This window comes from Desmodus rotundus, chromosome 8 (genome assembly GCF_022682495.2).
Source record: "Desmodus rotundus isolate HL8 chromosome 8, HLdesRot8A.1, whole genome shotgun sequence".
In the NCBI taxonomy this organism is placed as follows: domain Eukaryota; kingdom Metazoa; phylum Chordata; class Mammalia; order Chiroptera; family Phyllostomidae; genus Desmodus; species Desmodus rotundus.
In genome coordinates, this window is record NC_071394.1 from 48,557,876 (window position 1) to 48,582,075 (window position 24,200).

The following is a 24,200-nucleotide window of genomic DNA, read 5'->3' on the forward strand; positions in this document are numbered from 1 at the left end:
AAGGGAAGTTAGTTTTAATAAAAATCACTGAAAGAAGTCATTCACATCTTCTAATAAAATTATATACATCGGTAACTGAACTCCAGTAGACATTTCCTCCTAGGGATCTGCCAAAAGCTGCAAATGGTTCATGATCTTTCACAGATGTCTAATGTACAATTAGAGAATAATTTAAAAGTAAAAAGAGAACACTAATTAGGTTAAATTGGTAACAAGTGAAATAATGTGTCATGTTTTTTAGATGCACATGAGAACTTAAAGATTCCTATATATAACACTTGAAGAACATTTAAATTTTAATAGCCCTATTAAAAAATAAAAAATAGAGACACCAGGGAGATACATGCTGTCCTGCTTACCCCAATACATTTAGACAAAATCCAGACCTAAATGGACTGGCTTTTGAATTTCAATAGTCTTCTTTACCAACACGTCTGTGAAATTTATGCATTGTGGAAAATAAATACAAGGAAATTTGTTTTACTTTGTGTGATTAACTCAAACTAATGTAAAACCTGGAAACTGTGATATCCAATTTTCAATTTGGAAATCTGGATTATATTTCTTTCAATTCTGTGAAGTAAACATAGTCTAACGAAAAAGATTGATAATTTATTGTTAAATGGTATATTATGCATACTATATTACAATTTGAGATTCTATGATGTATTATTCAAATTCCATGTTCAGATATTCTGTCGTTGCTTGACGTCCTCATTTGGAATATGTGAGAGATGAAGACAATGGAAAAATCCCAACTGAGATGCTGAATCAGTACATATGCCATCTTGGAAACCGAAAGGGAAAAGATCAGTTTGCTTAGGGTATTTCATCAATATTACTCAGCATATTAAAGTGAATCTAAGAAAAAACTGTGTCTTCATTACAGCTTAAATGCATTCAAAATACTAATAGGCAAAGATTGAAGCATTTTATTCCTGTTACCTTGATGTTTTATACTTAGCATATTACGTACAATGGGATATCTAAAAAATTACCTCACTTACAAAGTTTTGTTGTCTCATCATAACAGAAGAGGCTAGAGAAAGACAATGGATTTATATATGTAATAAAGAACCTTAAAGAAATCTTAACCTCAGAAATCTTCTTAGCCTAGAAAATTTGCCTGATCAGCTCCACGCTGAGAATCTCTCTGTGCTTCTCCTCAGCTTCCAAATGCCACTTCCACCCACTTACAGATTCCTTTCTAATGGCATTTTTGAGGGGTGTCTGTGTATAAAGTTATCTCCATTAATTAACCTAATGTCAGGATATTTCTTTTGTCTTGCCACTATGTTTGAAATATTACATTACACAGTCAGAATAGTGATGCTGACTGAACAGCTACTGCCGTGGCTCCATTAGAATGGACACGTTCCATGAAAGGAGCGTTTGTGTCGCTTGACTGAAAGCAGTGTACACATGATAGGCTCTATTTCCTGTCTCACCGTGACACTTACAGTTGCCTTCCAATGTTATTATCTTGTTTCCAGGTCCCACATCCAGGTATTCCATGTTTTGGGGGTTTGGGAGAGGAGAGTAGAAGAGAACAGAAAACAAAACACAAATCTCTTGGGCCCTAAACAAAGTGGAGATAAGGATAGAATAGGATGGTAGTACTAAGGATGTGTTGGTGAGGGATATAAAGCTTAGTCAAGAAATTGTAAAACTTCAAAATATTTGTTCACAATTTACCAATAATTTGAAATGAGTGTGGATTCATCAAAGAATACCAAATTTTATCTTTGAGCCCAATGTTATAGTTGCATAAATGAAAAATTTTGCCATATATTGAGGTAATTCCATTTTCAGCACATGTTTTGCCAATATTTTCCCTAGGCTGCAAGTAAAACTGCCATTTTACACACATTATTGTACAGCATCTAAAAGTCTATCTCCTTGCATGTTCTGTAACTGAGTGCATGCGTTTGAGCACACATAGACACGATATTTTAGACAAGTTCTCTGTGATCCAACATTAATTGTTTGTGCCTTTTCACAGTTAACTATTCATAAATTACCTTAAGCTACTGATCTTGATTATATAAAATAATTTTATAGTGTTATAATGGATTTCCAATACAAGTGAGTTTTCTTTGGTTTCTAGCAACAACTTGGGAAGATTCTGCCCAAAGTAATTTTTCTTCGCTCCTTTCTTGTGGTGAAACTTATTAAGGTATATTGTTCTTCCTGGGCTCAAGTTCAAAATCCATTTTGAGCTTTGAATAATCTGATAAAAGTTAACACCTTATCTGAAAGTTTAGCAGTGCTTATTTCCATAAGAGAAAAAAGCAGATAAGAAGTGAGATGACACCATAGTTAAAAAATATATACTCAATTAGGCATAAAGAGTGAAAAGTATAATGAAATAAACACTAATATTAAAAGTATTCTTCCTTTTTATGTGTAGGATTTAGATTTTAAAACTATTTTATATAAATAATGTACAGTTTAATGCTTTTAACAATTTGAGTTGATTTAGGCTCTGTGATAATTACCATTAAGCTATTTAAAATGTATCTTTTTTCTCTTCCTCTAAAGCTCATTGCATTTCTGGTTATATTCTGACTAAGAAATTGTTTTGTGTAAGTTTATTTGAAGGATCAGCAAAAAAAAAGATTGCAGTATGTGAAATTTTATGTAAATATAAAAAAGAAAATCTATATTACATTCTTGTAATAGCATAGCTTACACTTATAGGTAAAGATAAATCAAAATTGATAACATTCTGGATATTCAATTAAACAGATAATTCATGTCCAACATTAAAAATTTTTATCTTTTGCACACAATTTGTATTTGAAATCTCACTTTTATTTGGCAAATTATATGAATGATATTATAATGAAACAGATGAAGAGCAAGAGGTGTTGAACAGGCGATGCTCAAAGCTTCTTTCTGACACGCCCCATAAACCTCCTCAAGCCCATCTCAGAGTCTGCTTCCCAGGGATTTCGGCCAAAGATAGTACGACAGTGGGCTAGGATTTTGGAGCTGGATAACCCTTCTGCTGGCTGGCAATGTGGACCCTGTCATTGGTGATAGGTAAAGTGTCAACAGTGTCTGGCATGCCCAGAGGGCTGTCTGAGATAAAATGTGTTCCCTCACAGTTCACATGTGGAAGTCCTAACCTCAGTGTCTCAGAATGTGACTGTTTGGAGATAAGGTCTTTGAAGAGGTAACTAATTATAGGAGACCGTTCTCTGTGGCATGGGCCCAGCTCCCACTCAGAAAGGCCAGTGGGGAGCAATGTCCAGCACACAGGACCCACGCCCATGGATAGGTTCTCCCATGGGGAATCAGGCCCTCATTGTAACTAGGCCCTTTGAGACATGCTTTTTGCTAAAACTCCCTCACCCTGAATTGAGGCAGCAAACGTTTACTGCATATCTTCAAAGTAACTTTCTAAAATCTACGCTGAACCTTCCAAGGACTGGTGTAACCAGCTTAACCACTTTTCCCTTTACATTTGCAAATATCCTTCCTCTTTTATGTAATTAGCAACACCCTCTCCTTTGTTTTCTATAACAGCCTAAACCTGTGCATAGTAAAATGAGGATCACCCTCAGGGTAATGTGCTCAGAAAAGCAATAAAAGCCTGTCAAGGCAAGGGTCGTGGCCTTCTCCTCTTGAGAGAGTGGCCGTGCAGTCCCTTTTCCTCCACAGAACTCAGTAGTCTGTGTGAATTTGCCTATTGCAGCCACAACACAGGATCCTGCTGGCCAGGATCCGCATCAACTAATATTAAATATTGTCCTTAGGCTGGGATCCTAATCCAGTACAAACTGGAGGTTCTTATAAGAGAGAAGGTTACTGACATAGAAAGAGGAAGACCATGTGAAGACAGAAAGATAAAGATGATCTGTAAGTCTCAAAGAGAGGCCTTGGAAGAAACAAACTATGTCTACTCCTTGATCTTGGGCTTTTAGTCTCCAGAACTGTGAGAATTTAATTTCTATTGTTTAAGCCAGGAGTCTGTGGTACTTCGTTATGGTAGCTTAGCAAACCAGTATACAGGGAAACAGTTAAAACATTTATCAATGTTAAATTGGGACAGTACAATGATGGAAAAAGATGCACTAGCACTTGCAACATCTCAGGTGTTTGAGAAGCTCAGAGGACAGGACATAGCAATTGATAGGACTATTATCTTCTGCTGCTAAAAGGATCAGAGCTCAGTGAAGGTTAATTCTCAACCCTGGCAAGTCTGCTTCTCCAAAGCCAGGGCCGTGGTTGGGAAGAAACTAGACACTGAGATTTGAAATAGGGACATCTGAGTCAAGACACACACACACACTCGACAGCCAAACCTTCTGTGTCTACAGAAATGGCCAACTTATCTTTGTAAAAGTCACAGCTCCTCCCTTACTTACAGATGATGTGTATGCCTCTGGTTTACAAGACCCCAGATGCCCCCTCAAAACCTCCCTTTGCCACCTCTTCTGGCCATCGGATAAATAACTCAGATTAGTTACATTAGTTAGCTGAGACCTGCTGGGCCTGCTGAAATGCAAAGGGACTATATTCTAAAGGAGCTGCAGGATTTACCTGGGTTAATACAAGTACATGGATTAATACAAGTGGAACTGTATCTTTATGGTCCTGGTCAAAGAGTGCCAGTCTTAGAGTTGGCAGAGGAAAAGTACATTGATAGGGATGGTTTTCTTGTGATATAGGATCTAACCCCCAATCACCATAAAATGCTAATATATTGTCCAGATTTTTTTTTCGAAGAAACAATGACCTATACAAAGTGAAATATAAATTCCAGAATTTTTGTGAAAGGTGGATGAAGCATGCATCAAAAACAAAACAAAACAAAATAAAACAAACAAACAAAAAACAACAACTCATACATGGGTAAATAAGAGCAGCTAGGGTAAATATCCTACATAAGACCAGAAAACATGGCTGTCTACGTTTCTCAGGAACTGCTCTGTTTTCCCAAATGAGAAGGAACACATTGGAGAAAGGAGCACCAACTTCACTGACTTGTTCGGTGAGGAATTCTATATAGCTTAGAAGAGTAATATGTACTGTTATAGAGCTGACACCTAATGCTATGGGAGTAACAAGGTCACCAAAAGGAGGCCAGGCAGTGGCACTTAACCATCAGAAGCTTAGTGAGTGCCCTTATCATAACGGGTTGTAAGGCAAGAGCAATAGCAAAGGGAACCTGACCTACAGTGAGATGACTTATAGATCATCGTGTCCCCAGGGCCAAGATAGAGGAGACAGTTTTCATACCTGAAACTCATTGACTTAAGGAGCACTGGGTTCCTATGAGTTACGATCCTATAACACCATGAAAAGTGTATGAGAATAATTCTCCTAGTTCTTCCCCAATGGGGCCTAAGGGGCATTGATACACTGTGAAAAGGAAATATATAGACATTTCGAGGACTTGCAAACAAATGGACTATGTTAAAATTGATCCCTAGGGATTAGAAACTCATCATGACATACTTGCTATAATGTGATGTATTGGGCACAGGTCATTAACAGAGTCCTGTTGCAAGGCTTGTTCACACTTGTTCTGTCCACTGGGCCTTGTGGTCATTTCCTTGGATGGCAGAACCACCATACTCATCAAAATGACTGTGGTGAGAAAGGCCAGGTGAAAGCCTCCAAAACTGTCCATTTGCATAGTGTGGCCAAAAAGGTGAATTTTTACAAATTGCATTTTGGGAGGAACGGTGATATTAGTGCTACTTCTAAAGATTCGAAGAATGTATGAATGATATTAGCCATCAGATCCCCATTCCTTTTAACTGCCTGCCCCCTGTAAACACCAGCTGGATTCTGTAGATGATGGTAGATTTCCGGAAGTTCTCCTGTTTGGGGATAAGTCTGGGGAAAGTTAGGAGAAAATATCCAGGTGTCCCTTCTCAGTAGTGCCACTTGGGACACACTTAATTTCCCTAGCAAAGGTGTGACATGTATGAGGTGCTCCATCAGGGAAGTATACCACAGCCTTCGAGCCCAGGGTGCCTGAGGGCCAGTCACGTAGGCGTGTGACACCAGCATGACTTACCTCATTATGAAGCTCCAGATCACCATCAGTCACACTGTTGGAATAAACCTTCCAGACAACTGGGACAGCATGGCTGAAGGCCATCGGTATGTAAAACACTCTGATGATACAGGACATTTCAGGAGCTCAGTTGGTTCTCTGGAGCCAACCAAGGTGCAGTCATAAAAATAGGCCTTTTGCCTGACTGGTGTGGCTCACTGGGTTGGGCATCATTCTGCAAACTGAAAAGGTCACAGGTTTGATTCACAGTCAGGGCACATGCTTGGGCTACAGGCCAGGCCCCTGGTTAGGGGTGTACGAGAGGCAACTGATGCTCACAAACATCAATGCTTTTCTCCCTCTCTCCCTCTTTTCCCCCTCTCTAAAAATAAACTAAAAAAAAAATTTTTAAATAGGCCTTTCTGGGAATGTGCCTTCTCCACACAAACAGCCTAAGCTTAAGAAGGACATAATGACCGGTGGCTCAAAAAACTCAAGATGGAGATTTAGATAAGCCCTCCTGCCAAAGCACTTGGAACAGCAGCAGGGCTAGCCAAGGGAAAGGAAAATATAAGATGCACAGTAAAGGATGGAGAGGATGGCTATCTGATGTGACACAAGTACAGCTCAAGTGGCAGGCATTATACTTCAACCTATTGACCTTCTTCAGTTTCCCCAGGAAAATAAACTTACCTGAGTTTCCACAGAGGTTTTCCCAAACAAGATGAACTTACTATTCAGAGCATTTGATTTTAGTAATTGCAAGGGGTGAACTGTGGCTACCTGATTGTGTTGTCAAGATTCCCCTTAGGACAAAGTTGCTCATCTCCCAGCTATAACTACTGCTCACTCTTAGAAGATTCTAGCTGATGTCTCAGAACTCTATCAGTACAGTAGAAGGGCGCTTACCCTTCCATTGTTGTGTCCCCTCAGGGGCAGCCCACGTTCAAGGACTAGTCAGTTTACGTGGTAAACTCCTGATCCGTTCCCTAATTTGGGACTACTCAGAGGGGCCATTTTATTTTCAGAGCTCTTTATATAATCGACTGAGGCAAGTTTGTTGCAATTCAACTTTTCTCAACTTCTGCTTCCCTCACTTGCTTTCTGTGTGTTATTTTTTTCCTCTCAGAGAGAAACCTAACAACTGTAGGCAAATTATTTGTTTTCTTGAGAACAAAGAGCCTAAGACACCTGGGATCAGATGGTCAGGTGCACTTATGTATTTTAGATTAGGATTTTGAGGCATATCAAAGTAAACAACCTTTTCATATTACAATGTGGATATGTGGGGAAATGGGCTGATTAGATTAAGGGAAAGAAAAATGATGTATAGCAGTTTGACCTGACCTTTAAAAGCAACCTGTATTTTAAAAAGAATTCTATGAATTTTTCTTTTTTTTACAGATATTACGAAAGATATGAAAGGAAAAATACATTCATGTTTCCAAACTTCTTCACAGGTCTCCAAATGGTTGTTATAATAATCATTATGAAAAGTAAGCATCTACTTGACAGACATAAAATTCACAAGCTAGAAACACTATGTTTGATTTTATCTATGCTGCAAATCATAAAACCAAGAGAAAATTACACTGAAATCATTTTGGCTGTAGTATATTTATTATTTTCTGTGCATTTGCTTACCTAAATACCTCAGAAATTAAGAAATAAAATGTATTTGATTAAATAATTGTTGTGGGCTTCCTCACCAGCTCTCCAGACTCTGCCCTGCTGGTCCTGGAGAATGTAGGATGCCAGAGCCTTGGGGAGTTCTGCAGTTATTATGCTGCTTTGTAGGCTTTGCTAGAAAAGAAAAAATTAACAATAATTTAAAAAATGGCAACTGAAAGATTCCTGAAGAGAGAGCCTATTGAAAAATGGTCTTTGCACAGAGAGGGAAACTGTCTTTTCCTTAGTCTATAAATTAACCTTGAGGAGAAAGAATCTTGTGACTGTTCTCAGAGGTTTCGCTACCACAGTGGTTACTCAGCTGCATGATCACTTTCCACATGATGTGCAGGTGACCTCTGGGTAAAACCTCAAGAATCAAGACCAGTGCTTGTTACTAGATGATCAAACAATGTTTTATATTGTGATTGATGTTTGGAGACTGGCCAGGGAGGATGTGGATCAGAGGAGAGAAGATAAAAACTGGGGTCAATTTTTTATGTTTGACTATTTACACAGTTGGCAACTGACTCATTATTTCTTCCAATAGTAATACATTCATGAGAAGGCATTGAACTTAATTCTTTGCTTCAAAGGGATCAAGAAAGAGAACTGAAGAGAAACACTTGTAAATAAGGTAAACAATGTGAGTAAGGTACATGATGGGAGTGAGACCCGCACAAGTTGAAGAAAATGGCTAAAATTGTTCAATAAAGCATGTTAGGAATAAGGAACATGATGGTGGCATCAGCTTCTGCTCCTAGCAGTCGAGCATCTATTTGTGAGTCCAGCAATCTGTACCTCTCACTATGGATGTCAGAGTGATTTGTATGGTAAGAATGAAGGCTAGGCTTAATAACAAAACTAGAATACATTGTCTAAAAGGAGAATTTTATTTCATTCTTATGTAAGAACACTTTCCCACCCCATGCGCTGTGACCACTTACCTTTGACAGAAAGTCCAGGCAAGTGAATTGGTCTTTAAGGACATGACCTTGAAGATGAATCACATAATTCTCACATTTCATTGACCCTCATCAATCTCTAACTAGAAGGGAAGCTGATAAATGTAGCCTCTAGTTGAATGGACTAGAGTCATTGAATATTAAAAAGAAAAGAAGAGCATAGACCTGGAAGGACTGTTACCAATTTTTATCATGAGGATATGTCCTCTAACTATGCAGACAGATAAGCTGAGCAAGGTTTAGACAGTAAGATCAGTTCCAGTGGGTGCTTTGGATTGGAGGGTTGATGATAGCTGACAGCAGGGTGGTCATCAACTTCTTCCTGGGTGTGACCTGGGTAGGTGTTTTCCTGCTTGAGTGTATTAGGTTCCTGCCATGTTCTAAGCCCGGTTCCTCTGGAGAGCTCCCCAGAAGTACAATAGCTCTCAGTACAGTGTGTATAATATTTCATAATATCAGTTGAAAAACAGGATTTATTGGGAAACTCTATGAACCAGGGATCAGTATAAGAAGACACTCCAAACCCCAGCCTACCATTATACCCCTAGGGTCAAGATTTTTTGGTGAATATGCTGTAGTACTTCATTATTATGTTTCTCTCTTCTTAAAGCGTAATACAACTTTCTCCATGGAGAACTAAACAGACAGCATTTTATAAGGCAGACTAGATGGGTGCCTACTTTTTACAGGTTTTTAGAGGAATTTTCGAGGAAAGTCAGCAGCCCAGGTCTTGGAAGGTGAGGTTTTGGCAATTTTAGTTTCTTGTACCATGGGTCATTCAGTTTGGCTGCACCTCTTCCCAATCACCACTCCTGTGATTCATCGACCAGATAACTCCACATAAATTCTCAAGATCTCATTAGATGATTTTGTTTCTTAGGTCAAGCTCTCTGTGTTTCCTATTGATTTTATGAATTGTCTGTCCACACTTCTCTTAATAAATTCTTTCTCTGCTTCCAGGTGGAATTGGTTTCTGTTGTGTAGAAACATGGTAATCGACTAATACACTAAATGTGTCCCAGAGAAATATAAAATTTAAACACACAATTGAATTATTTTGGGACTTAATTGGATCTCAAATAAAGCAAGATATTAATATCCCCATTTTATATATTACATGTCGAGGCCCAGAGATATTCAGTGACTAGTTATTGGTAATTTTTCCTACAATGATTATTTTTTTTAAATGTTTTCATGCAGACTGCCATTCCTTTAAAAACTACTTGGTACACATGTTCATTTGCAACATTAGCTATTACAGGTGACTATTCTATGTTTAATATGGCACATTTACTGGTCTGGATATTACTGTATATTTAAAATCCCTGACATCTTATATTTATAAGTGCAGATTGAAATTAGATGTAGACAGTTTAATTCTTCCAGAAGAGTCAGATATTGACCTACTTACACTGCTCAATTGGCCAGTTGCCTGTGACAGCACAGAGTCATGATAAATTATCTACAAGCTTGAGCATTTTTCTTGCTATGAATTTCCATGCTCTACAAAACAGCAATCTGATATCTATTTACTATGTCATTCAATGTCAATAAAATTAGAAAGAGTAACAGTATCTTACATGTGCTGAAGAAATCACCCATCAGAAAGGTTGCAGTTGACTTTAATTAGGGCTTACTCCTTCTTGAATCTGTCTTTCTCTTTTCTATAGGAGATTTCATTCAGGAACACTTTGCAACTTGTCTAAACAGACATGTGAATGATAGCTCCATCTTCCATGTTGGTTTGAAGTGTATCATCACAGCTGGACAGTCATTCTCTTCTCATTATTATCAAAGAAAAATGTTAGCATAACTTAATTCTAGGACGAAAGACTATGAAAACGTGGTTGTAACTAATTTTAACAGTTAGATGTTGAAAAGCAAACCATGAATCAGAAAAAATCCAGGTAAAAATTTATCTCATTAGATCATAGTTATAGCATGGAAATTTGAGCCTGACATTTCAATTATTATCCAAGGATGGAATCATCATTATATACACAGGAGGAATACATTGGTTTTATCAGATTTTTAGAACATGTACAATTATGGGTATCAGGTTTCATGCTGGATATATCTAAAGCAGAAATAAATAGGATACACTCTGCCTTTGAGAACACCCATTCTGATGTGTGATAGAAACAAATGCCTCAGTTAAATGTGAGTACTCTTATAATAGAAAGCTTAAAAAAAAACAACAACTTGGATTCAGGTGAGTGCAACTAGGATACCACTAGAGAGGGCAATGGTGTCATAGATGGGAGTGATGCAGGGTGCAGGGTGAGGGGGGCAAAGAGCAATAAAAGTTATCATCCACTTAAAATGAACCTGTGAACCCATGTTCCAAAACTTATTAAGGAATCTAATGGTGAGAAAGACAACCAATAGATAAACAATAGTGATAGAAAGTACATGAAGTTAAGTTAATTTTATGAAGGCATCTAATCAAGATTTCATAATGACCAAGTTAAAGACAGTCAAAGAAACAAATGAAGGAATATTAGGGGGGGGAGGCATAAAAACTCAATTAAGAGGTAAATTGGGAAGATGTAGTAAAAAAAGGTACTTATAAATACTATAAAAATGATGTCAATGAAATTTTTAAAAAATGTCAACAGGATAAACTTTCAGTTAAAAATACTTCAGCAGAGAAGTAGTGAACTGATCATTTAAAACGTAGTAGACACATGATGAATTTAAGACTATTTGTATAAAATATTTAAATTTATACATAAATTTGTGCTTGAAACATGAAACCCTTAGAGGAAGACGCTGATATCTCACTAATAGGAGATCAAGAAATATAGAACAGGAGGAATGATGGGTATGGTGTAGATTAAATTATTGTGCAGCAAATTCTTACCTTCCTTATACTTCAAACCATTATGGTAGTAGTATATGCCCCTACTCCATTAATGTTGGCTCTAGGTATATTATATGTTTGGCAATTGGAATATAGGCAGATGTGACAGTTCCCAGCCTAGACGTAAAAGTCATTAAATATTTTCAATAACTCTTCTGGGAGTTTCCATCCAGCCATAGCAAAACAACATGTACTCATTAGCTGGCTGTTCTCCGAGCAATCAGAGGCACATGAAACTGACCAAAACCAAATTCATGGCCTGGAGCCATATCTAGATCACCCAAATCTTAACCAATCTGTAGACCTGCCCTAGAAGAGCCTCTTCAGCTAATCTGCAAATGTGTAAGCACATATACTGCTTGTATCAACTGATATAAGAAATATATGCTTACTGTTTCATGCCAGTTACCAGTGTATGTGCACACGTGTGTTTATGATCAATTATTGTGAAAGGATCGAATTAATACAGTATAAAAGCAACATTTGAAGGAAAAATAACTCAGAATTTTCCAAATCAAAACAGAAAATAAGCTCTTAGGTTAAATATGCATTCTTACTACAGTACAGAATTAATCAAGTAAATTCTACACTTAGACGAATTCAGCACAACTGCAGAAGGGACTTTTAAAAAACTTAGTTCATTGCAACATTATTTACAATTGCAAGATATGGAAGTGGCCCAATTGTCCATCGGTAGATGAGTAAATAAAACAACTATGAGACATTTACACAGTGGAATACTACTCAGCCGTAAAAAAGAAGGAAATTTTACCCTTTGCCACAGTATGGGTGGACCTGGAGAACATTATGCTAAGAGAAATAAGCCAGCCAGAGAAAGACAAATACCATATGGTTTCACACATATGTGGAATCCAATGGAAAAACAGAACAAACAAGCCAAATAGAAGCAGATGCATAGATAGAGAGCAGGATGACAGGGAGCAGCAGAGGTTAGTGGTGGAGGGATTGAGCAAGAAGGAGAAGGGCTCATGGACACGGACAACAGCGTGGTGATTGCAGGAGGAGGTGACAATAAAGGGACTAGATGGTAATGGAAAATATAATTACTATTTTTAAAAAATAAAATAAAAATAAAAAACTTAGAATTGAGTATCTATGGTAATAAAAATAAGAATATCCATTCAAAGAATAAAAAATAAATAAATAAAACAAAATTACAATATATTTTTCATAGAAGGAAGGAGAAAGGCCTACACACGAAGGAAAGAAATGTGGTTATATTGAAATCACTTAATAAGATGAGAGAAAAATGTTCAAATATATGATTAATTTCAGCAAATGTTAATGGATTAAATCCATATTTTTAAAAAAGTATGTGTTTGTGTGTAAAGTTAGAAAATAATACAGCTAACCAGTGCTTATAAGTGGTTTCTAAAATGAAGTATACAGTGAGTTGAAAATAAAGACATGCAAAATGAAGTAACTTGTACTTATAAAAAAACCGGTGCAGCAAAATTAATATTATACCCATTAGAATCTAGAGCAAAAATAAAGTGCTGGTGCTGATAAAGGAAGATAAAAGCAAAGACCTATACAGAAGATATTACAGTCATTATTTTTATGCACATAGCTTCACTTGTTAAAAATTGGTAGAATTAGATGATGCAATAACAATGCATGGTGTAGAAACTGGTGGTCAAGCAGCAACATTGGTAAGTGTATAGACTCTTTGTTTAACAGAATTAACTGACACAATCTAATGGACAGATGTAATGATGTATGCAATAAATAAAGAATATTTATTATTCTCAAATGTATAGAAAGCCATTGAGAGGACATGACTGCAGTGTGTCCCAGGAGCTGGACCTGGGCCAGCGCAGAGTTTGTATTCTGCAAACCCCCTTTCCAGATTGTCTGATCAGAATTGATGATCATTCTGACGTAAATCACCACCACTCTCTTGCTTCCTGCTATGTTCTGGTTCCTGGAGTAGATTATTGTCTTAACTTGGTCAAGTATGTAATTTTCATACCTGATGACATTCACTTACTAGTACCCATGACTATTCCCTCTGCCCCCACCCGTGACCCTTTTCTAATTCTTTGGCACCTGCCAAGCTGTATGGGGATCCATTTCATCTTGTAGCCACCTGAAACATGACTTGTATGTAAGTTTTTCTTAATAACTCTATTAATTTCCAAACTAGTCTCTTTTTTACAGAGGTAGATTTTTAGTCTTGGGGCTTTTCCCTGTTCTGAGAGCACTTCATAAACTAAGTCTATGAAGTGGCAGAATAGTTTATATGAAGAATATTCCTAAAATTGGAATAGAAAATTAGCTTTGGTATCAATAAATAATATTATATAATGTGATAAAGTCAGGTAATTTCCCCCATATGCCTGATTTCCATGTCTTATATTATTCTCACTGGAATTTCTAACACATCATCCATCAAGTTCTACAGAATATGTGTCTTCTCATGAAGACTTCAATGTTTTATGTTCTCCACTGCTCTCTGTGACCCTGTGACTCTCTTGCGTCAGTGTATTTGTGGGTGTCTGCCCAATCCCCCCAGCTGGCCTGCACTGCAGCCTGTCTGTTGTGTCCCATATGGAGCCCAGCATAGTGTTCTATCCCAGACTGTGTGATTAGATCCAGTGGTGAGAGGATGTGTGGCTATTACCTCCTTCTCTGCACAGAGCAGCAGTCTTAGCTGTGACCTTGCAGAGGGCAAGTGCAAAACAACATCTGGGCCAAGCCTAACTCTGCTGCGGGCAGCCCCACTTGGCACATTGACATGACCAAGAGTAGAAAGGCGGAGAGCTTCTCCATGCTGCCACTGGCTGGCTGTGTGCCCACCATGCCTCTGGTCACTCACGGCTCGGGTTTCAGCCTTCTAAATATAAGGTGTGCTCAGGCGCCCCAGACCTCATGCAATGTCACCACACAGCCTCCTGGCCTACTGGGTCAAAACAGTTTATCTTCAACCACTACAAACTGATTGTGTCAAATTATGCATTTTCTGAGGAAACTTTAGAATCACCTTTATTTTAAAAGAACAAATTAAAGAGAAGAAACAGGTGAGTGACTATGTCATGGTTGTGTTAATTTTTTTTCTCTGACCTTTAGGTTTGTTTCAGATGAAATAAGTTGTGGGCCTTGTTTGTAGTTGGATACATACTATTTTCCTTGATTTTTCAAATAAACACACTCACTGATTGCATTTTTGTTTATTATAATATACTTGGTTATAATTTTGTGTAAATATTTCATTTCTTTTTATCAGATATATATTACATGGTATTGAATTATGTTGCTTTTCAATAAATATCCATGTAGAAAAAACAAAAAGGAAACTCCATGTTATTAATATCAACCTCTCTTTCCCAGACACTGTCTCTCAGACTGCTCTTCACAGTCTTTCTGGTGCTTGTTCACGGGGAAAGCAATGGCATCAGTACCTTCCGTTGGTTGCCTTCTGGCCAAAAATCAGTATTATCGAAGTAAGTCATATCATTGCTAGATTGCTAGCGGTTACCCCTGGAGAATATGATCTGAGGTGATGTCTGTAGGATATTAGTAATCTACATGTTGTGTCCTAGTCACAACTTAAAGAAAAAGACTGACAACTGCTCGCAATAGTGAGAGAAATAGGAATAGAACTCATCAGAGTCCTCTCTGAATTAGTGTTAACAAGGGAGGCTCATTTCTTCATTTTAACTATGTTCTATTATATCTATGAAACCGTTAATACTTATAAATAAGTGAAAATAAGTTCATATTTCATAATTATATTTAATTTCAACACCTTGCATTTTATAGGATACCTTAAAAACTAATACTTTTATAAAAATAAAATATTACTCATTTCTTAGAAAAGAAGGGATGGCATGACTATGCTTCAGGGGTTTTCTAATTTCCACTTTGCTGCTATGGATAATAGGTGAGCATCTGTCCTGCTAGTTTTAGTTTTATGCACTTATGAGTATTTATAACTCAACAGAAAACTGTAGCTTCTTAAATAAAATTCAGAAATTTCATTAAATAAAATAATTTTATTAAAATCAAATTATCATTTATTGAAAATATGCAAGGGACATGTAAAGAAAACCCTCTTATTTTTAGGTGCTTCCAAGTTTGTGTTGGAAACATCTATTAATATTTTTTTTTATAACAAGGTTAAACTATGCCTGTTTACTTAGGGTTATTATATCCCCACATAAGTTATTTTTATATACTGATCTTTTAAAAGGTTTATAGGTTTCAAATACAAGTATGATAACAGAAATAAACTTTATATTTTTTAAAAATAATTCTTGTATTTCTAAATTTGATAGCTTTTGTATGCTATTTAAATATATACACACAATATTTCTAATGCAGTAAAATAATATTCATTAACTTCCTAAAGTTTTTAATTTGACAACATTTATAACATTTTAAATTCTATATCTACAGCCATGGAGAGAGAAGATAGAGAATGTCTGCCATGGGAAGGAATATAATATATTAGTAAAAAATTGAAATATGCCTTATTATTCCAGAAGACTTTTAAATTAATTTATTATTTAATTTTTAATTCACGAATGTATGAGCTAGAAGTAAATAATTTCAAGCCATACTACTTGAGAGTTTAGAGATAAATGTATGTATGTGTTTGCTTATTTATTTTTGTTTCTTTTGTAGAGGCCAGTATTTCTTCAGTTAGCTCTGACTCTATTAATTTCACAGATGAGGACAAATCCCAGCAAGGTATTTAGTTTATTTGTTATCACTATCACCCTCACTGTCTGTCTTTGTTTTTTAATCTCTCAGATGTGTTATATGAGGAAGTAATATAAATTTTGTTTGATAGGGTTACCTGAAGTGGCAGAACCCAACTGGTGGATTAAATCCTTTTTTTATTCTGAACCTGCACTTACAAATGTAATAAGAAAAGATCTGTCTGCTAGTGGGTAAGTTTCAGCTCTTCTGTGAAGGATATTTCTTACTGAGTGAATGAAACTTTGCATGTAATTATTAACCAATGCAGATGAAATTGTTTTTTCCTGAGGATGGTGAAGACTTTGATGTAAAGCATACCTGTGGGATGCAGAGCGAGAAAGCTGTGCTCCCCTCTCCAGTTAAACGTCAGTCAGATCAGGAGCACTTGGTCTCATTCCACTGAAGAGCGATGGAAAAATCACGTGCCGATCTTTACTGTTGTTTAGGGGAGATAGATTGGGCAGCAGAGGCAAGGTTCTAAATGTGTTTCTTTTTAATTACTTCAGGAAACAATTATACAGTTGCTGTCCATAATAACCTAGATTAGTCCCACTGTTACTTTTTAAAAATGTACTTTTGTTTTTTAGACAATAGCTGATACTAACACTGATGACCAGTCACTAAATGGAATTAAAAAATAAATAATGATGGCTGGGGTGGGGGAAAAGGCAGAAAACTGTACTTGAACAACAATAAAATTTAAAAAAATGAATAATGATGGAGCCCATAGGCTCCATCATTAATGTAAAAACAAGCTTTGATTAATTTTCCAATATAATAAATTTAAAATGGAATCACTTAAATATTGATAATTTTTAAAACCAAAGACAGACAAGTTTTTGAAAAGATGTATTTTTTACTCTCTTTATCAAGTATATTGATCTGAATTATGTAGGTGTTTTACTTATTTTCCACTTTGACTAAACAGACAACCTGACTTACAGATAAGCATTTCTCAGTTCATCATCTTTGTGTTGCGATTCAATGAACAGGGTTGTAACAACTGTCTATTTTATACAGCACCAATTTTTGATTGTGACAAAGTGACTCTACCTGCTGAGGTGCCACACGTGTGAACAATACCCTCCAGCACGCAGGCTGTTCCAGAAGACTCTTCTCCATTACAAAAAGAGAAAAACCTGCCCAAGATCTCAGCAGCCACCCCTAAAATTCAGGCATTTTCTTCACTACTAAAACACTTACTATAAGTGGCATCAGCTTCATGGAAAATATTAGAGAAGCATGCTTTTAGAATCATGTGTCCCTGTAAAGTAATGAATCTTCAAATGTAGTAGACTTTTATTATCCATATTATATTTTCAAAACAAATAAAAATTAATTTTTAATTTTCAAAAAATTCATTAGACTCTCTTTATGTTTGTTGAATGATTTATTTTATTATACCTTAAAACCAAAGCTATAACAGATAACAAGGGTTTAGAGGTCATTGGATTTGAACATACAGAAAAGCTGCAAATTTTTTCTTTTAATAATGAACATTGGAAATAGCAAGCATACCCATAAATGCATTACTTGTTAATTACATTACTGTACATTTAACCAATTGACTATTGTGTAGATTTTTAAATTTATAACTTTAACAATATTTAACAACACAGAAAATCGATGGTACAATGTCAAGTGAAAAAAGTAGGATAATCTATACATGCATGATTTTAGTTGTACTAAAAAGATATATATGCCTAAGATTGAAAGACAACATTAACAAAATATGAACAACGGCTAGTTTTGGAGATGAAATTATGGGTGGTTTCCATTTTCTCCTTTATATTTTTCTGTATCTTCTCAAATTTTCTAACACAACCAGTTTTTGTATATAATTAGAAAATAATAAAATGTATTTAAAAAGAGCCCTGGAATAAATTTTCTGAATGTGAATAAATCCTACATTAGTTTCAGCATTTCCCACTTTCCTCAATATTGGATAGAGAATATTTAATGAGTTTCAATATAAAAGTTTCTATGTACTGCTTGCAGACATTTTTAATGTAAGGTGATAAATGTTAAGAAATTAGGGATGATGTACTCCCCCAGAGGTAGATGAGCACTATGGTGTTTTGTGGCTGATGCTGCATTAAACATCCTCTAGACTCAGCACACATGACTGATTATTATCCAACTGTCCTTTTATCCCACCACGTAACCATGATGTAACATCAAGACTACTCCCAGCAAAGTACACTACTGACCATTTATTACTCTTTCACAATGGGAAATACATTGCTTCAATTCTGTGACCTTCTAGCACTTTGCAGTCAATGAAGGTGACTCAAATATCATGTTAGCCCAGTAGCATATCATTGTTTGCATATTATTGCCCCTTATGGTTGCTTGAATTTATAATTTTTATATATGTGTAGAGGTCAGTTAAAGTTTTAGACTATATATTTCACTTGGCTTTAGTCTAAAATTGAATTACATTAATTGAAGACTGATTTTTCCTAGAGTGAGAGAAAAATATGGTAAAACAAAATGGTAAATTTTGGGATTATCTGTTTTTACTTTCAGATTATCAACAAGTTCCTTTTTACTGAACAGCTTGGTGTATGTGGGAACAGATTGTTTAGGTTATTTGATAAATTTCACAAAAGTGTCAAAATTGTTGCTTTTACATTAGTTTAAAATAGTGTTACTGTTGCTAACAGTTATTGTTTGAAGTAGTTGAATTTTACAAAGGCTTTTTAAATCAAATATATTATCATGGCCATATATAGTTATTAAGCATATTTGGATTTGTGAGGATATTTAGATCAATTAATGATAATATAAGGAATCTTCCTGAAATATGATGTTAATGTGATATTTTAGAAAATGATTTAAAAATTGAAAGTATTCTTGTGTGCTATCCCAGAGATTCTATAGAATTAAAATGATAAAAATAAAGAAAGAAAACAAAATGATTTCAAGGTAAATTCCAGTTAATTGCTTCTAGTACAATTTTCCTACAATCTCCCTCAGAAAAACTTCCAATATACTTAACTAAATTAGATTTTTCATTATAGGTTCTCATAGCCCATGTTTCTCTTCTTCCTAGCACCTATCACAATTATAATTTTATGTTTGGCTAGCTATTTGTCTTCCTATAAATGCTGTAAAGTAAACAAAACAAGGTATTTTGTTGAAGAGTGATGGGATAGAACAGAGGTTAAGGGAAGGCTGCTGTAATAGGTGTCGTTAGGAAAGGACTCATTGAGAGGATGACTTGGGGACTGAGTTCTGAAAGAGGGGAAGCAGCCAATTTAGGGAAAAGTACTCTAGGCAGAAAAAAATAACCAGTGCAATTTACCATGCGTTATATAAATCTGTCCAGTCTCCTGTTACACTGTTGTAAAGTGACAGCTGCTTTGAAAGAATTTGGCATTTTCCACTTGGAGATCAAATTGTCTATAGTGTTTGGTTTATTTCCACCTAAACCCAGGAAGAGAAATGGAGAGGTTTGGGGCTACATATGTTCTCCTAAAGTTCTTCAGGGTGATCTATGAATTGTCCCAAATCACACTGCATCACAGCATGAACGTAAAGTCACCAGTCACGTTAGGAATGTCTTGAGTCATATGGGGCACAGCCTCATGAGTGTTTCTAGTTCCTAAAACATTTTTTTGAAACAAGGTAAGTTTTACCTTACTGTTTTCCTCCTACCTTTCACACCAAATGGATAAATGCATTTCTATCATTTGAAAGATTTTTTCCAGTTTCTTTCCAAAATTGCGTTTTTAGAACTATTTCATATCAAAGGAGAAAAAAAGGAGAGTGCTACACAGTTATTTTCCTTCCTCAATAGTTCACAGAAAGAATGTGGCTCAGTTTTGGTGTCTGAACATTTTTTCCTCTTAAAGTATAATTACTTGATGTTGCAAAGGTTGAGGGAACGAAAAAAGTGTGATGAGTTTCTAATGCTTTAAACAACTTTTATTTAAAGTTTAAGTACATTTTAACTAAATTTATTACAAACAAATATGCATTTCATTTATTAAGAATAATGGCTTGCATTTTTGTTATAGCTTTATCTAAATAGATGGGATATAGAAGTTTTGCTTCATTTTTAATTAGACGTATTAAAATGCATTTGCTTCCCCCAAAATATATTAAATTTTGTACTATAGTAATAGTTTAACTGAAATTGGATCAAGCAATCTGCCTGCTGGAATGTGAATCTCATCCTGTTTACATCTGTAGCAGAGGTTTTCAAATCAGTGAATGAATAGTTACTGGAACTATGATTTGTATGTCAGCTTATTACAAAAGTTAGATTTTGAAATTCCTTTGCAAGGAGGAGTGACAAACATTTTACTTTCAAATAAACCACCTTTGAAAATATTTATGCAATCTTCAAAAGCACATTTAAGGTGTGATCCATATTTAAATTTCAAGCTAAATTTCACCGTGAAAAGTGAAGAGAGATAAACCCCACAGAGTAAATTGATCACGTTACTTTGTTCATGTTCTTCTTATGTGGATTTCACATATCTATTTATCTTCTGTTATTGTAACCAAACAACCAGTGGGGACCCACTGCCTGCCACCCACAGGCAATACCTCTAGAGATAGAATCTGATGGAAAGGAATATGGAATTTTTACATAGAGATATAGATGATAGATGATATAGGTAGATATAGATATAGATAGATATGTAGATATAGATATACACTGTACATTACTTGATGCCCACCCCTGCCCCTACTACTGAAGGAAGGAGCGGGTTGCTGGCAGGGGGCCACTGACTTTTAGGAAGCCACTAGCAGTTTCCCATGGCTTCGTGCACAGGGGAGGGAGGAGCATGGGGTTTGTCACTGAGGTTGCAGCCTCCCAGGACCTGCTGGCTCTAATTTCCTCTCCCCACCCACCACTACCTTCTTATCAGCCTTGCTCTAGTACCGACAATGTCGCCAGTCAGGCCTGAAACGCTCAGGGAGGTGCGTGGTGCCTGACCTTCCCTGGCTGAACTGGGGACACAGCCATCTGGCCCACACTGGCATGGGCCACAGGCAGGAGGCAGCCACATGGACTTTCCACTTTGGGGAGGGGTGTGGGGGCTTCTCTGACCTGTGCCTCCCTGAGCCCACTACCTTTGCTTCCTCTCCTTCCATCTTACTGGAGCGTGCTGCACTCCAGGTCTTCCCTGAGTGACCCAGGGAGCCCCCCCAACCCTGCCCTGGGGAAATGCTTCTAGGCCACCCAGTCCCCAAGGTCTGGGGCTCAGGAACTCCAGCCCCAGTCAGTCCAGAAGGATGAGAGAATCTGAGACAGCGGCATTCCCATGCACTCTCCTTTTAAAGTCTTTACCTGGAATCCCTGTGAGGCAGAAGCAGATGGGAGGATATGTGCCTCTCATGCAATCATCTTGGTTTTTGGTGTGGGCATTGCACACTTTTTTTGTGTGTGTTATGCACATGTTGTCCTGGTTGCTGGGGTGATGCATGCAGGTGCCATCTTCAGTGTCTCTCCGTCTTTCCCATTTCTGGGGGGGAGTTTCCCCCACTACAATTCACCCCTTTAGCACTCTGTTCACTTGTAATCTTACAAGGGCAGATGGATGAAAGTCTCCTTCTTCTGTAATTACTTCCTGCTGACCGAGGCACAGAGTCTTACCTATGCCCTGGTCCAGAGTTCTCTAATAAAGGGGGTCTGGAGTAGAGGGGAGCCTTCACATGAGAGAGAAGGATCTTTCAAAATCTGTATCAGTTGGTTGTCCCTGGAAAGCAGGGGTGTGCATGTTGTCCAAAGGATGGCATTACTGGGCAAGTTGTCATCCTTGTCTTGCTCTGGAGGTGACAAATATGTCATGAGGGTTAGAAGGCACAGTCAAAACTATAGCAACTATAACAAAGGTAGGAACTAATTCTACAGTGTCTTGGATTATGAAAAATTTGGCTTCCTTGGAGGAAGGTGTGCAAGGCATGTCACACGTGTTTGAAGACTTAATGCTGACTTTACTCAACTTAAATTAGGCTTATGGGAATATCCTGAGATTCCTCCCTTTCAGACTTCTGGGAACCTTCTGTTCAAACTATTAAGGAAAAAAAAAAAAGAAAGCAGTTTTAAAGTGAAGTTGATAGACTTCCCTGTACTTCACCAACTCAACCATTTAATCAAGCAAAACCATTGAGTCCCAGGAAACAGTGATGCAGGTGGGCTTCCTAAGTAGGGCCTACACCTTTTCTGAGTCTACAAGATTGTCTTCTGAGATGTTTAGTTGCAAGGCCTTTGTTGAAATATACTAAGCACTGACAATTTGATATCATCAGGTTCTCTCAAGCAAAAACAAACTTTGAAGAGAGTTAGCTGTACTAGAGTCTGATGATCATGATTGAGCATTATGAATTTCTTTAAAACCTGATCCCTTTCCCTAAGATCATCCTCTTAACCTCAAAACAGACTGCCAGTTTTTAATTTTTGCCACATAGTTTGCATAAAAACAACAAGAGCAGTGCTGAATACATAAGCTTTTTTCAAGTGTGCTCTGCCGGAACTTCCACAATGAACCTTCAGACTGACACGTAGACAGCCCTTCAGAGCATGGTAGCCAAGCCCCACAACTGCCGTGCAGTTTTGCCTGCAGTACCTGTGTTTCTCAAGTCCTTGAGGTTCTCATCATGTCTTAAAGTTCCTCCTTGACACCTTTCAAGAAAGCAACCTTCGGTCCTTCCCTGGAAAGACTGCCATGAACCACATGACCAAAAAAGGTACCAGGCCATTTCTCCAGTGGGCTTTTGTTAGCTTCCAAAGTCAATCTTAAGTGAAATTTATAGCATTTTTGGTTGCTGCTGTATGGCCAGAGGTAGAGCATCTCTCTAATGTCCCATTCTCTGACTTCTAACTCTTCTTTAAAGAAGCTTGAATGATTAGGTGAGGCCTACCCAAGGTAATCTCTCTTTTGATCAAGCTGAAGCCAATAGACTATAGATCTTATTTATACTGCCAAAATACCTCATCTGTGCCATGTAAAATAACAATCAGAGGAGTGATCCCATTACCTTTGTCCTACTTTATTGTTAGAAACAGGTTTCATGTGCCATCCACACTCAAGGGTGTTATTGTACAATGGGGTAGGCCACGGGGGTCATTTTTGCATATTCTTATTATACATATATCAATTAGAGTTATTGAGTTATCAGTTATTTTTGGTTTTCTATAATCATTTTTATTTTTAATCAACTTTATCTGTCACAAATTGAGAGAGGTGAAATCATTTCCTACAACTGATATTTTCTGTTTTCCCTTGTACTCCCCACTGTTGTCACTTTTATAATGTTGATATTATGCTATTCTCACATGGATAATAATTACTGTTAGATCTGCAGTGTGGATTACAAAGGTTATATTTGTAAAGTACCTTTCTTTGTATCAGATATTTATTTGCATATTTATATCATGAACTCAGTGAGGATTCCTGTGTTTTCCTTTGGAATGTTTTTGTATAAACTTTTTGCCTTTTTTGTTTATTATACATTGTTTATCTGCAACTTAAAATTAGATATTACTTTAAATTTCAATTCTTTAGTTTCTTTTAGTATATGAGTTTATTTATACTTATATATGTATACATATATACACACATATATAATAGATATGTCTGACTTATTTATTTGCTCATATGTTTTTCTGACTTGTTTTATAGATTTTAAAATATATTTCCTAAGTGTTACTACTTTCTCTAATGGCTACCTAAGGTAATCACAACTTTAAAGATACCTGTACACATCTTTATATAATATCTATTTTTTTTTCTATTCTGTACAATGATAGAATTAAGAAGAGCTTTCCTTAGTAAAAACCCATGGAGCCACATGTTCAGAATTTCTAATTTTTAGAGTTTTAGAAAGGTAACAAAGTGCTTAGACTATGTATTTATTACATACTAACATACAATTAAGCACATTAATATTACTGTAGCAAAATGTGGTCATTCACACAGTACAGAAAAAGAGACTATAGCCTCCCATT

General features: G+C 36.6%; 1 protein-coding gene and 1 pseudogene across 1 annotated transcript; one reads left to right on the forward strand and one right to left on the reverse strand.

The window, feature by feature from the left end:
- The window catches only part of LOC112320782 (dnaJ homolog subfamily B member 14-like), a 51,671-nt pseudogene extending 46,087 nt beyond the window's left edge, over nucleotides 1-5,584 (reverse strand).
- An 8,815-nt stretch (nucleotides 5,585-14,399) lies between these two features.
- On the forward strand, nucleotides 14,400-18,137 carry PPDPFL (pancreatic progenitor cell differentiation and proliferation factor like). The gene is made up of 5 exons (XM_024578349.4): nucleotides 14,400-14,550; nucleotides 14,861-14,973; nucleotides 16,157-16,222; nucleotides 16,326-16,425; nucleotides 17,255-18,137. The coding sequence occupies exons 2-5, from the start codon at nucleotides 14,919-14,921 to the stop codon at nucleotides 17,265-17,267; spliced, it is 234 nt and encodes a 77-aa protein (XP_024434117.1). The 5' UTR covers nucleotides 14,400-14,550; nucleotides 14,861-14,918; the 3' UTR covers nucleotides 17,268-18,137.
- Nucleotides 18,138-24,200: the final 6,063 nt, after the last annotated feature.

What these genes read in the sequence shown, in the direction of transcription:
- PPDPFL (XM_024578349.4), top strand. Translation starts at nt 14,919, where the DNA reads ATGGCATCAGTACCTTCCGTTGGTTGCCTTCTGGCCAAAAATCAGTAT. An exon ending in CAAAAATCAGTATTATCGAA is followed by an intron (nt 14,974 to 16,156) that starts GTAAGTCATATC and finishes TTTCTTTTGTAG; the next exon opens with AGGCCAGTATTTCTTCAGTT. An exon ending in TGAGGACAAATCCCAGCAAG is followed by an intron (nt 16,223 to 16,325) that starts GTATTTAGTTTA and finishes TTTGTTTGATAG; the next exon opens with GGTTACCTGAAGTGGCAGAA.